General features: G+C 39.5%; 1 protein-coding gene across 4 annotated transcripts; it reads left to right on the top strand.

The window, feature by feature from the left end:
* Positions 1-3,315: 3,315 nt before the first annotated feature.
* khdrbs1b (KH domain containing, RNA binding, signal transduction associated 1b) lies at positions 3,316-13,399 on the top strand. 4 transcript variants are annotated; one of them, XR_008905969.1, is made up of 12 exons: positions 3,316-3,768; positions 5,259-5,380; positions 6,394-6,510; positions 6,655-6,801; positions 7,260-7,396; positions 7,473-7,683; positions 7,769-7,836; positions 8,091-8,149; positions 8,423-8,618; positions 10,621-10,685; positions 10,758-10,876; positions 11,308-13,399. XR_008905969.1 is itself a non-coding variant. In XM_056741740.1 (9 exons), the coding sequence occupies exons 1-9, from the start codon at positions 3,675-3,677 to the stop codon at positions 8,533-8,535; spliced, it is 1,068 nt and encodes a 355-aa protein (XP_056597718.1). In that variant the 5' UTR covers positions 3,317-3,674; the 3' UTR covers positions 8,536-9,645. The 4 variants fall into 4 exon arrangements, 1 of the variants encoding a protein (XP_056597718.1); XR_008905967.1 differs by lacking the exon at positions 10,758-10,876; XR_008905968.1 differs by having other exon boundaries at positions 10,758-13,399.
* The last annotated feature ends 1,045 nt before the right edge of the window (positions 13,400-14,444 follow it).

Raw genomic sequence — 14,444 nt, 5'->3', positions numbered from 1 at the left:
TAGTTTGATGTTTAATGTTAAAAGTCATTATGAATTAATTTAAGTTAAGAAGTATAAATGTGATCTTCAGAATCTGTATTGGCAGATATCACTGTGAATACTCGGCTATCGGTGGAGTAATTTAGTGTCGAAGCATTATTTATAATCATTTTAATCATAAGCGAATTTGGACAGGTTTCGAAAGGATAGCGACGAAATACTCATTCTTCATGTTTGTTTATGGGTTTTGCAAATATTTAACCAATGAAAAATGATAAAAAGAGCATTGACTTGATAAAAATGTAATTTTTTGCATAAGGTGTCCACCCAACAAAATGTTTAGATAGAAAAACGTTGATGTACACTCTTAAAAATAAAGGTGCATTAAAGGTTTATCAAAGAGATGCCATAAAATAAAACAATTCGGTTCCACAAAGAACCATCCAGTCAAAGATTCTTTAAATAACCATCACTTTCTTACCTTTGTATAATCTTAAGAACCTTCTTTCGCCACAAAGAACCTTTTGTAAAAGAGGAAGGTTCTTCGGATGTTAAAGGTTCTTTATGGAACCAAAATGTTCTTCTATGGCCCCCTTTTTCTAATAGTGTATACTGGTTAAGTAATCCCATTCATTTGCACTTTACCTGCAATAACATTGCTTTCTTTTTTCTTTCACTATATTCTAGAAGACATCCCATAAGAAATCTGTTTCTTTCTGCTTTGTGCTTCCTTTAAAACCTTGAAATAATCCCCCTTAAAGAGCAACTGAAACCTATATTGACTTCAAATCAATCAATACTGCATTTTGCTCATTACAATTTCTAAATCACAATAACCATCGTTTATAATATGCTGCTCCTATAATTTCCAGCAGCTCCTCTTTTAAATCCTTTATATATCCGAACCTCAAATGACACGCACAGCGAGTTCAGCACAATACCTCCACTTCTGCACTTTAACCTCATACAACAGCAACCAAACTGAGAAATCACAAACCATTAGAGAGATATTCCTCTAGTCGGGATCATTATGCAGAATCCGGCGATTCAGAAACAGAACCGACAAAGTGCAGCTGCCTTTTCAAACTTTCACTATCATTACAGGTCTGTTGCTGAAACCAGAGCTCAAAGGTGCAGGAAACAAACACTCCACACACACTCACACACACACACAATGGCACGACATCTACATGCAAACTGATCAAAAAGAAAACAGGAAAATCACATTACGCAGGACTTCTGCATGCAGAAAAGCTTTGAAAAACACAATTGAAGGGATTATTTCAGCATCATTAGTGCATGTGAATGAAGGTGTTGTGCGTTTCTTTGTTTCTCAGGAAACAGATCTATCCCGGGTCCCTTAAGCAGGTTTAAGGGAATCAAAATCTGTGCTGGTTCATTATCTGAGGTCTTGTGAACATACGTCATGAGGAAATGGTGTTATTCTTATTTCTGAGACAATCTGAGTCTTCTGCACAGCAGGTGCTGTATAGTTTAGGCATCTAATAACTACTCATTTATTTGTTACGGTTCTTCATTTAGTGGCTTTCCTTGAGGTCAAATTGATGGTTTAATGTTTTATTGCTTTTGTGTTTCTTTTTTCTGGATTTTTTCCAGATAGGTTAAGAGAGTGTCACATCGTTGAGAATAATGAATGCAAAGTTCTGTCCTCCAGTTTGGTGTGAAAAGTCACAATTCTTTGCCCGCACAATAAAGTCAGAGTCTGAAGCCTTAATGTAAAATCTGTGCCATTGCAGTTAATGAAATATTTGATCTTGTCATGATTGTCAGTATAAGATTGGTTTATGTTGATGCCAAATTTAATTGTTCCACTAAACAAGATATTCTGCATTCTTGTAACTGATCTGTGTTTTTCACGTAAGCTTCCTATTTTTTGGGTGTGATAGATTTTTTTGTTACTTGTCAGCCGAGACAGAAGGATCAGTTGAATCTGGTGCTGTGGTTTACGGAGGGAATCTGAAGTGGTTGCCTCAGGCTGAATATGTTTGTCACTCTTCCAGTTTGCTGCTGTTGAAATATGATTACAACATAACTCACATGATAATACAACTTTATAAACAATCTTATATCAAATTTTATACATTTTTGAAATAGCATTGTTTTAGAGAAGACGCATATTTTGTTTATATGAAAACAAATTAAATTTCAGGTTTGACCCTTACATGACAATTTGTAGATTTGATTATGCAATATTGGACTGCGGGGTGACAGAGTTCATGAAATTATAGTATAAATGTGAAAAAAGTTAAAGTGTCACTCAAACGGCAGTAAAAATGATCAATTACTCATCACGAATAAGACACAAGCACATTTACAAAACATATTCAAAGCTCATTTAAAATTCTCTTTAATATCTTAAAAAAGCATTTATTATCACGACACGGTTTGACATTTAAACTAACTATGACTTATGAACAATATGAACAATAGCCCAGGATGATAAAGTTGGTCATCAACAAGTAATGCCTAGGAAACTCTTAAAAAGTTTTCAGCGTTTATAAACACATTTATGACGGGCAGAGACAGAGCTGAGTAGAGGAACTGAGCAAAAGCCTACACGTGTATCTGCTACATCCAAGCCTTTACCTCAAAGTGAGTCTGAACAGTCTGACATGCACAAACAGAGCGTGTTAACCTTGAACGAGGGTACTGTTAGTGGTGCTAAAGGCCTAAGCAGGTGTGACAGTTCTGAAAGCTTTCACAGGACCAAAAGGTTTGACTAGCCTCCTGGCTATGCTAAACCACAGCTGACCTCACCACTTGCCAGAGCTGGCAGAGAGAAGCTGTGTTCACGAGAGACGTGGTTAACAATGTGTCCACGTTTCGAAGGAAAACAACCACGTTTGTGTTTTTTTTTATTAGAAATGATGACAGTATTATGATAACATTGCTTCTGTGTAGAATTTGATTTGAAAGGAATTTAATGAAACTGTATGAATGAATGAAGCATCTACTTTTAATATATATAATCACATTTATTTACATTTAATAGAGCAGAAAGGTCAAATCTTGTGAAAATGTTATTTTCATTTGGGAGTATAAATTATGCAATAAATTTCAGCGAGAACGTCCGAGCGCCAATTATTTGTTCCCTTTTTGTCCAGAGGGGGGCAGCAAACATTAGAGTTTGTACAGTGGCGCAAACACCACACCAACGTATACAAACCCCTAAGTATTTCTCCAAAGTTTTAATTACATACATTATATCAACCCATATGTCTTGATTTATTGTCCATAATAAAAAAAAAACATTTCAATTAAGCATGACCAACTCTACTAGCGTGTAAAAATGTTTACTGTATATATATATATTATGACAGCTCCTACTCTTTAAATTAAATAAAATTGTAATTCTCAAATAAAAACAAAGTCCGTCCCAGACGCCATTATAATAACTAATAACTTCGCATTACAAGGGGGCGGTACCACTCGTGACATCACTTCCGCTGGCTTAAGTCACTCGCGCTCGTCTCTGGCTTTTGTTCATCAGTTACCAACCGCACACCGGAGAGACGAAGCTACAGCGGCCGGACAAAAACGCGTTTGTTTGCCGAAGCAACTCGCGTGTTCGTGTCAAGACTCGCATCGCCTCCTACAGGACGTGGATACTAAAACAGTCTCTCCAGCGGACTTTTGGCATTCATTCTTCTTTTTAACTTATTTCCAAGCCCGACATGGAGACCGAGAGTAAATATCTCCCTCAGCTGCTGGCGGAGCGCGACAGCCTGGACTCATCGTTCACACACGCCACGAAACTTATCTCGGCAGGTAAAACGAGCAGAAACGTGTGATCGCGCAACTTTTTGGGCGCATGCAACGTTAGGTCGCGGCGTCGTCGAAACGAAATGCGGAGAATCTTCCGTTATCGTTGCCGGGACGACGACGCGCGACCGTTACAAAGTCTCATCGTAGTATGCGTTTATTTAGCGCAATCCAGGCACGTGCTGCTGAAGCCGTTTCAGGGGTTTGTGGAGACATAGTTGTTTGGATGTCGGCTCGGTGTGGTGTTCTACTTCCATGTCGTTGTGTAGAGTTTTATCCTCCTCATTCCCTGGGCAGCAGTCCCGTTTCCGCTTGTGGTACATTATGATGCACGCGCTGAATTAGGTTTAACGGTCAACCAGTTTTGCATTGAAACTGTGTTAGAAACTTTGTAACCAAATTACGCGCTTGGCCACAACGTGTTTGTTTTGCGCACGTAATTAAAATCGTGTTTTATTTGCAATTCGCGTATCAATCCAATTCAAACGAAATGCGCCATGTGATCGTATAACGCCGTTACGCGATATTTCTCGAGCATCGCCTCTGGTAATGCGATCGTATCTAACGGGTCAACGTGGCGTTTCTTTGTATGCGTCGAGTGAGTCCCAGCCTAAATGCACTTATCGTGTTTGGACCTTGAGAAAATCTTTGGAAGAAGTCAGCCAGGATTGATGAAATGGAGACGGATGAATATATGAAGTTTGAGATTTGTCGTACTAATAAAAACCATGTCCCGGACCATATGTGTCCTGCTGTGGGAAGTGTTGCATCTGGAGATAAATGATTTTTTGCTGAAGGAAATGTCTTTTTCTTGGATTCGTTACACTCACCGGCCTGGTTTGAGTTTTACTTACTTCGAGTTTTAAGTAAATCACTTCCATAAGTTACAATGCGTGTAAATGTTACTGGGCGGACGCCATAAAGCAATTCAAGTTTGGCGAAGTTGCCGAGAACCCCCTTTAGAAGGATCTATTGAGTCTATTGATTGATGGTGACTCTGGGGTGAGCACCTTTATTTGCAACGTGCTGTGAACCTAAATGTGCCATTGATGTGAAATGATCATTTAGGCACAAATGGCTGTGAAATCAGAGCCGATTAAATCAGCTTCTCTGTATTATTGGACAGTATTGTCTGATCATTGAAGTGAACATGATGCTGCTGATTGCAGCTATAATGAGTGAAGTCGTTTTGTTAGGATTGCGCTGATTATCATGCACTGTGTGCTGCATGCCATCCCATTAAATGCAATCAGACATGGACGGGTTCATTGATTTTGATATCAATGAAATATCTCAGTTTTTCACGTGTCATTGCGTGCGACGCATCCATTAGGAGTTGATCCTTTGAGAGCTCGTAGTCGTAAATTTTTCAGATTGACGAATAAACGAAGAGTCCAAGAGGGTGTTTGCCGTTTAGTTAGATTTTGAAAGTTAGTGACCCGATGCTTCAATATTGGGTGTTTTTGGAAAAGTCATCTTGTCGTTGTGCTTTGCAGAAATCGAGAGGGTCCAGAAAGGCGACACAGAGAAAGATACAGAAAGCTACCTGGACCTCTTCACAACGAAAAACATCAAACTGAAGGAAAGGGTCCTCATACCTGTCAAACAGTACCCTAAGGTGAGTGTCTTCATGATGCAGCGAGATGTCGTGGGCTTTGTTTGACCACTCGTATACTTGATAAAAGGATGTGGGGAAACCGCACCAACATTTGGAAGAGATTTGAGGTTTATTTCAGGTTAGGAATTTCATTTGTGCTGGAAAGGAGCCATTAGAGCGAAACGTTTTCGGAAGCTAATGGGTTTATGTACTCGCAGGTGCTTGTGCTTATCGCAGGTGCGTTGAGAATGTTTCCAACCTTTGATTACCAAAACCTGTTAAAAGCCTGTAATCTGTCATTAATGTTTTTACATTTGGAAGCTTTATGCGTCTTTTACCATTTTGGAGAGCTTAGGTGGGCTTTTTGCACTGGTGCATCTACACCCCTTGTAGTTTTGCTTGTTTGTTAGCTAGCTAAATGGAAAGCTACGTCCATTTCCAAAATCCATTCTTGAAAATTAGATAGATACCTGAAAAGGCTCTTTTTGGAACGAAGTGTTAAACTAGACATGCACTGAGATTGATAGAATATATCGAGCCCTCAGAAAGTCTACAAATGAGTCTGTATAAATGACAGATGCCTTGGAGGCAGAAAAGTGCGCTGGAACTTGTACCTCTCAGCGTCATACAAACAGACATGTGCATTCAATTGTGAGATCTCACACTCAAACTATTGTTTGTTACTTCCGCAGTAAACATTGAACATCTATTGCTTTTGAGTGGCATGCCTCATTGAAACCAGATGTTTTCTGTTGTCTTCTGAGTGTGTTTTCCCCCTTCTCTTCTAGCCGAGCTTACCCGTGCTTTGATGTCAAACCTTTAAATGTTACTTACATGTTGAGTGGAGCAAAAATCCACTAAGGCGCCAGCCTTTGATCTGCCTCACATTCCATTTAATCTCATACTGTTCAGGGAGATCCAAACTATTGAGCTTTCACTTCTTAAAAACAAGTTCAGTTAAGCTAAATTGAACTCTATAGATTTCTTCAAACGCATTGGGTTTAATATTTTATTTCACCTGTTGCTTTGCGCAGTTTAACTTTGTGGGGAAGATCCTTGGACCGCAGGGGAACACCATCAAGAGGCTGCAGGAGGAGACGGGTGCTAAGATCTCGGTTCTTGGGAAGGGATCCATGAGGGACAAAACTAAGGTACAGTGCTATAGATTTTTTTTAGCATAAGGTTCACGTTTGGTGCTGGAAAATCTTGAGAAGGAAGATCTAAACTCAAGGACTGAATGAACTGTGTATTGATAGATGGCGTAAAATAACAGAAATTTGAAAACTGTTCTCTAGGAGGACGGTTTGAGGAAAAGCGGAGAGCCGAAGTACGCACATCTGTCCATGGAGCTCCATGTGTTCCTCGAGGTGTTTGCTCCTGTTCCCGAGGCATATCTGCGCATGGCGCACGCTATGGAAGAGATCAAGAAGTTTCTGTTTCCTGTGAGTGCTTTGAAAACGCTTTTTGGTCCAGGAATAGCATCCCAGACGTGTTCATTTGGTGTGCAGTGTTGTGCTGATGTTTTATTTTGATGTATTTCAAATGGGGCATTGTTTAACTCGGAACCGCCTGCGTTGTCGGATTATAACTCTATTCCTTTGCCTGTGGCAGGGGATTAATATTTAATCTGATAAAGGAGCTGTTTTCGAGCCACTCTCATAGCCGAATGGTGCTGCTGAGAGTGATTTTTCTGTCGTCCACTTTGTAAACCACCTCATATGAGAGTTGTGAAAGGCAGGGTTTCTCTTGTTACCATGAGACGAGTCATGTTGTCCCCATTGTTGTTTAGGCTTTTCATTTGGTGAATAGCTGAGTCACATTAGTTGCTGTCCTGACTGTAAGGCCGGGTCATTTGTTTTGTCATTTACTTAAATCCTTCTCGTTTCTGTTTGTTACACAGGACATGATGGATGATATTTGCCAAGAGCAGTTTATGGAGATGAAATATTTAAATGGGGGACAGGAGCATGGAGCCAGAGGCCGCGGCGGACCGCCCGTCAGAGGCCGTGGAGCCCCCCCTCCTTCAGGACCACCCAGGTACCTATTAAAGATATGACTGATTTAGTTTACAGAGTTATTTAGAATTTTCAATCTGATGAATGTGTGGCTGCAGGGGTCGCGGTATGCCCCCGCGCGGAGCGGTTCGTGGTGGACCCCCTCGAGGAGGAGCTGTAAGGGGGGCTCCAGCAGGAAGAGGCGGGCCTCCGACCCAGTCTCCAAGAGGAGCAGCTGCCGGACGTGCCCGTCCCCCTGCCCCTTCAGGACAGAGGATGCCCCCTCCGCAACCCCCACATCCTCCAGCGCAAGAGACATATGAAGAATATGTATGTTTCTTTATTAGTTTGAATTTATCAAACGTTCTGAAGTTGCTAATGTCATGTATTAATTGTGTTTGTTCTGCTTTTTTAGTCCTATGATGAGAACTACACAGAGCCAGCATATGAATCCTATGAGAGCTACTACACTCAACCACAGGCGTAAGTGAAATCTACATAAAATATGAAGAGATGGCCAAGTTTCCCTAAAAAGCTCGACTTTGCTTATGATTATTATGGGTTGAGGCTTTTTGGGAACCGTCCCAGTTTCTCTTTAAAAAACAATCCTGAAATGTTCTTGGCTTAGATTTATATTTTTGGAAGTTCTAGCAATTTGCTTGATTGAGAATTGTGGGTGTTCGCAGTTCTTTCTTGGCACAAAGTGGTGAGTTTAGCATTGCTTGTTGTTTTTTCAGAGAACCGGAATACTACGACTATGGGCATGGAGAGCCACAGGAGGGGTACGAAAGCTACGGTAAGATTTTACTAATGTATTTACTGCTATTAAAATGAATTTGTGGTGTTATTAGGGGTAAAGTCCAAAACTTTGTTTTCCTGATTTTATGAATGGGTCTTATCTTATACATTTATTTTTACAAACTTTGTCCAGCCTTTTCTGCTGTGAACATTGCAAGATTTTACAATTTCCATTTTCCATGGCAAACATCAGTTTATTAACTCCATTGTTGACAATTGAGCTGTTTGTTTGATGTTATCTCACCCTTTGTTCGTATGTTTGCACCTTTAGCTCAGGATGACTGGAACGGAACACAGCGCACTTCTACCACCACTGGTGGGAAAGCTCCCGCTCAGAGACAGACTAAGCCCGGATACAGAGAGCACCCCTATGGACGATACTAAGTCTGACTAGCGGAACGTCACCCAACACGTCGCCATGACAACTGTCTCCCATGGCAGCTCACGCTTTAAGCTACCCAACAAAAGTAATTGTCAGTTTGTTTTTGGATTTTTTAAAAGACATCTCGACAAATCGGCATTTGATTGACTCAAGATCGACAGAACGTTTAAACTCGATAGATTTCAAAGATGGCTGTTTTTTTTTCTTTTTGCCAATATCTCTTCCTCTGCTCCTACCTACCCTTGCTTTTTTGCATTTGTCGTTGGTAAAAGTTTGTGTTCCAATGGATGGAAAAAAGTTTTTAGTCGAAAGGTAAAGCCTAACAACTGTACAGCCACTTTTTATGTGTCCCAGGACACCCCTTAAGTTCTTTAATATGTGTTACGTTAAAAACTCTGCTGAGGTGCAGTTGCAGATTCCCATATAGGCTACATTTCAAAATTCTGTTTAATAGTAGCGTATCAAAAGGACCCTAAACGTGTAAAGTGTCTGTTTGGTAATAAGGAATATAAATTATTGAAAGGAAAATGTCTTTAATGATGCTTCCAACACTCATTGATTATTCCTCATTTGTTTTAAATAGTCTTAAAAGCTGTAAACATAGATTTAGGTCTCAATATTTTTCCTTGTATTTTTAGAGTTTTGAAATATAGCCCAGTTAGACGCTGTTGAGATGGACTGTCCTGAAATCCTTAATTTGTTAAAATAAACATTTACTCTACAAAAATGTTCTGTAGAATAACCTGTTTTGCTAAAAGGCAAAAGTATTTATCAAATAAGTCCGATCATCATGAATGACACCATGCTATATAAACTGCATGCACAAACTGCTTTAAAAAGGATTTGGACAACAATCTCCACAAGGGTCATCTCTTTCTTATGTAAAGGGATACTGCAGCTAAAACCGACTCACATTGTACATAGTTAAATAAAGGGAAAAAGGAAAAAACAACACATCCAAATTGTACTTTACTGCCATTTAGTATTTGTATCCTCTCCATAAAATGCAGAATGACATGTGTAAGCTTGCCTAAATAGGTAACTAAATCTGTCCAAAATATGTTTTGCAGCAGTTGTCAATAAAGCCTAGTTTGTTTTTTATGAAACTTTAACCTGGTTTATTTTTCTTTGTCATCATAAAATCTGAAATGGCCTTTTAAATAACTCATAACCTTCGGTAACAACTTTTCTTCCTCTTCAAAAACAGATTTTAAATTTAAACCAATGCATGTAGTCTGAAGACGTAAACTACACTAAAGGACTCTGTTTAAAGTGTTTGATTTGACCATTAAAAGCACACCTTTAATGTTTCTCTCTCTTTTTATACTTATAAAAGGACCCTAGAGGTAAGACCTGTGCTCTTTAAAATAACCTGGATAGCTTCCTAATGTCTATAGAGAGAGCTAAAGCATTCGATGCTTGGGTATGTATTAAACTTTTCTTGAATGACATTTTATTTTTGGTCTTACTCAGAAAATGGGAAATGTATTGATTAGCCTGAAATAATTTGAATTTAAAAGTTAAGCTTCCAGGGGCCATATTTGTCAAGTCTGATGCAAAGACGTGTCGGATGCTTATAGTAAAGAAGGCAGGAGAGGACTGTTAAACTGTTAAGTTTAGCATTGTAAAGGTAAACCTAACCCTAAATTTGTAAGTGGGTAGTGTCTTTTATCATTTACTTAAAACTTTTGTGATAACGGCGTGAAATGATTTAAAATATTCAGTCGTTTAAAATATAAAAGTAAAAAAATCTACAAACTGACGCAGTAATAGATTTTTCTTTAAAATATTTGTGTACTAACATGTTAGATCAGACTTGTAATGCAACTCATGATAAAAATGCTCAGTATCAAAATGTAGATAAATCTGTATTTGTAATGCTGCTCCTGTTTTTTTTCTTTTGCAAAATCAGCGCGATTGTTTAACGAATTGAAAAAACCCCACAAATGTCCTAACAGAAGAAAGTTACCTGGGAAAGCTTGAGTTGCATGACTCAAACTTTGCAGTTTGCATGCTCCTCCTCAATACTATATAGTTCATCACTGCAATGTTTGACTGTTTGGTCACAATGTTCTGTCTTCCCTCAGGTACTGATGCCCGGCATTTCCTGGAAATGGAATCGGTTTAACAAGAATGTGGGACCTCTGTCCAGGTTAGTTAATCATTACCCTGAAATAACAGTCAAACGTTTGGACACATTCTTAGATTTATTTTCTCCTTTTAGAATGATAACTAACTCTTCAAAACCTTGGAGTTGTAACTGTGGGAGTTACGATTAATAACTAGAGAAAAAACCTTGGGAGTCTCAGCCGGGAGTGCCAATTCTCCTCTGATGCATTACAGGTGCAGTCCGTAGCCGGGTTTCCATCACCCTGGTTTTATGTGCATTTGAAGTTTCGTAATAGAAATGGCAAATTTAGAAGAAAAAAAACACGTTATTTCGCAAAAGTGTAACGGCTAATATTACCCACAACTCTCCGCAAGTAGGTGGAGTTTAGTAGCTCCACTATTTCAATAAATTTAAAGAATGAAAACCAAAATGTAGGCTACGGCATAGAATTTATGGTGAAGGTCGGACGCAGAAATAAAAAAATTGGGCTTTAACAGTACATATGAAACAACTTGGTTGTCTAGGCAACAGCAGCCATTTTTGTTTCCTGTTATACGTGTGAAACGATGCGACAAACGAATGCATTAGAACCCACTATTAAAAGTGTGCACATGCGTTCCTCCCACCTGGTTGCTTTACTCACCTCAGTGCAATTCTTCCACAGGAAAAGAAGTGTTTACGCTGTAAGAGCAATCTTAACCATTGAGCACCAGAAGTCTTTATGGAACCATGGACATGGCAAACTGGAGGGTCTGATGGATACCTTGCGAGGAGAAAGAAACAAGAAAATTAAAGATTGAATCACCACATGTCTACCAGGTTAAACCGGACAAGTCTTGGTGTCTGGTGTTGTGTTCGGTTTGCTATAGATGGTGCTCTATACTGGGATATTTCAGGCGTTCCTCAATGCTTATGACATCAAGGTCTTTCTATGCAGTTAACTTGATGTTTTCATCAGTGATTGGACCTCTTTTCCTGATGTTCACCCAGAAATCCTTTCAAAAGGCTAAGAAAAATATCTCAGAACAGCGCTTTTATTCTGCAAGACAAGCATGTCTTCTCCGACACGCTCGCTTCCACACTCAGAGGAACGTACATGCTAATTTAGAGCTGACCGGCTCCTATCTTTTAGCGCAGACATTGTGTTTTAATTGGCTGGATAATTTTCCTCTTGCTCTGGAGTAGATATGTTTGTATGGCTTTATTCCTTCTGCTGCTGTCTTGCAGTTTGAATCTGAATCTAGCATCTGATGAAGCAAAGGCAAAGCTCCAGGGTTTTGCAGTGTAGAGTGGTTGTTGAGCTAAATTAAGGTAACATTTTTCTCCATAGAGGCATGAAATGGATTTTGCACAAGCTATATGTTCTGATCCTTGTTTTGGAGAGGCTGATTTTGGCACCGAATGCATGAACGCGTGCGTCACTGTCAGTATATATCGGTTGAGGTTCCCCACCACTCGATCTTTTGCTCATTTTTCCCTAGCTCACACAGGATTCAGGCTCGTCATTCGGACCAATTACTGCCGATGACAGTGTGTCTGTCCCCCACAGTTGCTGACGGACTAACAGGACTCTGCCTTATTGCCTTAGACACAAATCAGTCCTTGGCACACATTTTAATAAGCATCAGCTAGTGCTCAAGTGACATTGAACAATTGGAAATGGCTGGCCGTGGTAGGAGGTTGACCAGTGCATACGCAGGCATAACGTAATGAGGAATCTCAAAAGCAGATCTTGGACGCTGGGGGCAAAACAAATTCTAGCGATCTCCCCGGAACAGAATATTCAAGCCAACTAGATGGAGTTAATGGGTCCGTGTTTACATATTCATGGGCATGCATGTGACCTACAGCTGCAGGGAAATGCATCAATGCCGGTTCGTGGGCTTACTGGGGGTAAGGTTTGGCAGCGCCTTGCTCCTAAGGCGCATTATGCATGCTAAAAACAGGAAGCATGTTTTCCTGAATGCAGATTCATGCTCACACCACATACGCTGTCTGCATCGCTTACTCGCATGGCTATTTGTTAGTTTCACACCTAATAGTGCACGCGCTCCGGGGGGTTGGGGGTTTGCGACTGTTTCTGGCTCAAGTCCCGGAGAAACCGTGGACGCCGGCCACCTCGATCAGCATGAAGGTGTTGGAAATAACTAGGCCTCATAAAGGTTTCTTCCTCGGTGTGCCATGGTGTATTCGAATTGAATCTGTCCATGTGGAATCTGGCTTGAGTAATCTGTAGCCCTCCAGGACTGGAGTTTGACACAACCACCACGGCTGTTGCTGTGGTAACATTCCATTGCATGTTTTCCAACATTCACATAAGCAAATGCACACAGTACAATGTGGGGATGTCTTGGGGATTGCTTGGGATTAGCGATAAATGGCTCTGCCAGACGTCTGCATTGTCTTTTGTTGTGTTAAAGTGATTTATGTGCCTGTAGTTGCCTGATGTGGCTAAACCTGATTTCGAGCACATGAACACAGCGTCTGTCAACAGCAGTTGGACTTTTACTCAATCGAGCCTTTAGGGACAGGGAAACTGATCACTGGTGAGCGGACACAATTTCTGTTCATATCTTCACAATGACACTTGCTTGTTTATTATTCTTTTTGGAGATCGGTGCATCCAAGTATTTCAACTCTCGTTCATACACAGTCAGATTACATGACGAAAGAAGGAAATGCAAAATCGCCTGATTGGTTTTGGTGCTACACAATGTTTGGCCTTAAAGTTGTCAGAAATAAAGATTTGAATGCAAGCAGTGGCTTCTGTGTCTTTATTTGAAAGTGGATCTGTCTATTTTTTAGTCTTTTGGGTGAAATGTAGTGCTAAGTTCAAAGCAGGGGTTCTCAAGGCCTCCCATTGAATTCAACAACCCAAGCTGATCTCATGAGTATTTCTTACCATTTTAAAACATGGCTGTTTTTGTATGAATTCGTAGTGTGTGAATCATACTCGACGTACAATTGTTGAAAAATGCGATAATGAAGTTTTGTCCCTAAACTCTAACCAGAATGAAAACCTACATGCACAACACACTATGCTAAAAAAGTTAACCCAACCGCGATGGCATCCATTCACTTCAATTGTGTGGACACAAAGTCAATGCAAGTGAATGGCTGCGGACACTGAGTTACCAACGTTTTTCAGAATATTATTGTGTGTGTTCTGCGGAAGAAAACTCAAACAGGTTTGAAATGACAAGTGGATGAGTAATGACAGAATTCCCTTATTTAGGACATTCTTGACACTGAAAACCCTCCTAAATACAAGTCAAAGTTTTTAGTAAAGATTTTCCACTTAAAACATGTTAACAACTCTGCTGAGAGCCACTTTTACTAAGGAACAAAGAAATCTTGAGGCTAAGAGAAAAAGCAGGGTTGACCTCGTTGCTAATTATGAACACAGTGATTGGCTGATAGAGGATGGTTCTCTTGTCAGTCATTTAATCATAAAAATATTACAGAATGAGGTCTCTGACATATTTAAAATGCTGACGTAAAATGAAAATGTAGTCAAATTCAAATAAAATATATTAATGTATGATTATTGCCATATTCAAATTATGATGATGAAATATTCACAAAGTAACTCCTTCAAAAAGTGAAGATTTCATTAACAAGAACAGATAAATTGAAGTTTTATTGTGCATTCTAATTAATTTCAATCAAACTTTTAGTTTTTTATTAAGTAACTATAACTTTAAAAACAGATGATAACACATGATTTAACAATAAACAACATGATTTTTGAATTATTTAAAAGATGTGCATTTTGGCAAATATACAGTATAATATATTCAT

Source organism: Triplophysa dalaica, chromosome 25 (genome assembly GCF_015846415.1).
Source record: "Triplophysa dalaica isolate WHDGS20190420 chromosome 25, ASM1584641v1, whole genome shotgun sequence".
In the NCBI taxonomy this organism is placed as follows: domain Eukaryota; kingdom Metazoa; phylum Chordata; class Actinopteri; order Cypriniformes; family Nemacheilidae; genus Triplophysa; species Triplophysa dalaica.
The sequence above is the reverse complement of the archived record's forward strand: the minus strand, read 5'-3'. Positions and strand labels throughout refer to the sequence as shown.

Excerpts from the sequence above, each read along its gene's own strand:
- khdrbs1b (XM_056741740.1), top strand. The coding sequence starts at position 3,675 with ATGGAGACCGAGAGTAAATATCTCCCTCAGCTGCTGGCGGAGCGCGAC. Across the intron at positions 7,837-8,090 it reads TACTACACTCAACCACAGGC|AGAACCGGAATACTACGACT; the intron begins GTAAGTGAAATC and ends TTGTTTTTTCAG. Across the intron at positions 8,150-8,422 it reads GGAGGGGTACGAAAGCTACG|CTCAGGATGACTGGAACGGA; the intron begins GTAAGATTTTAC and ends TTGCACCTTTAG.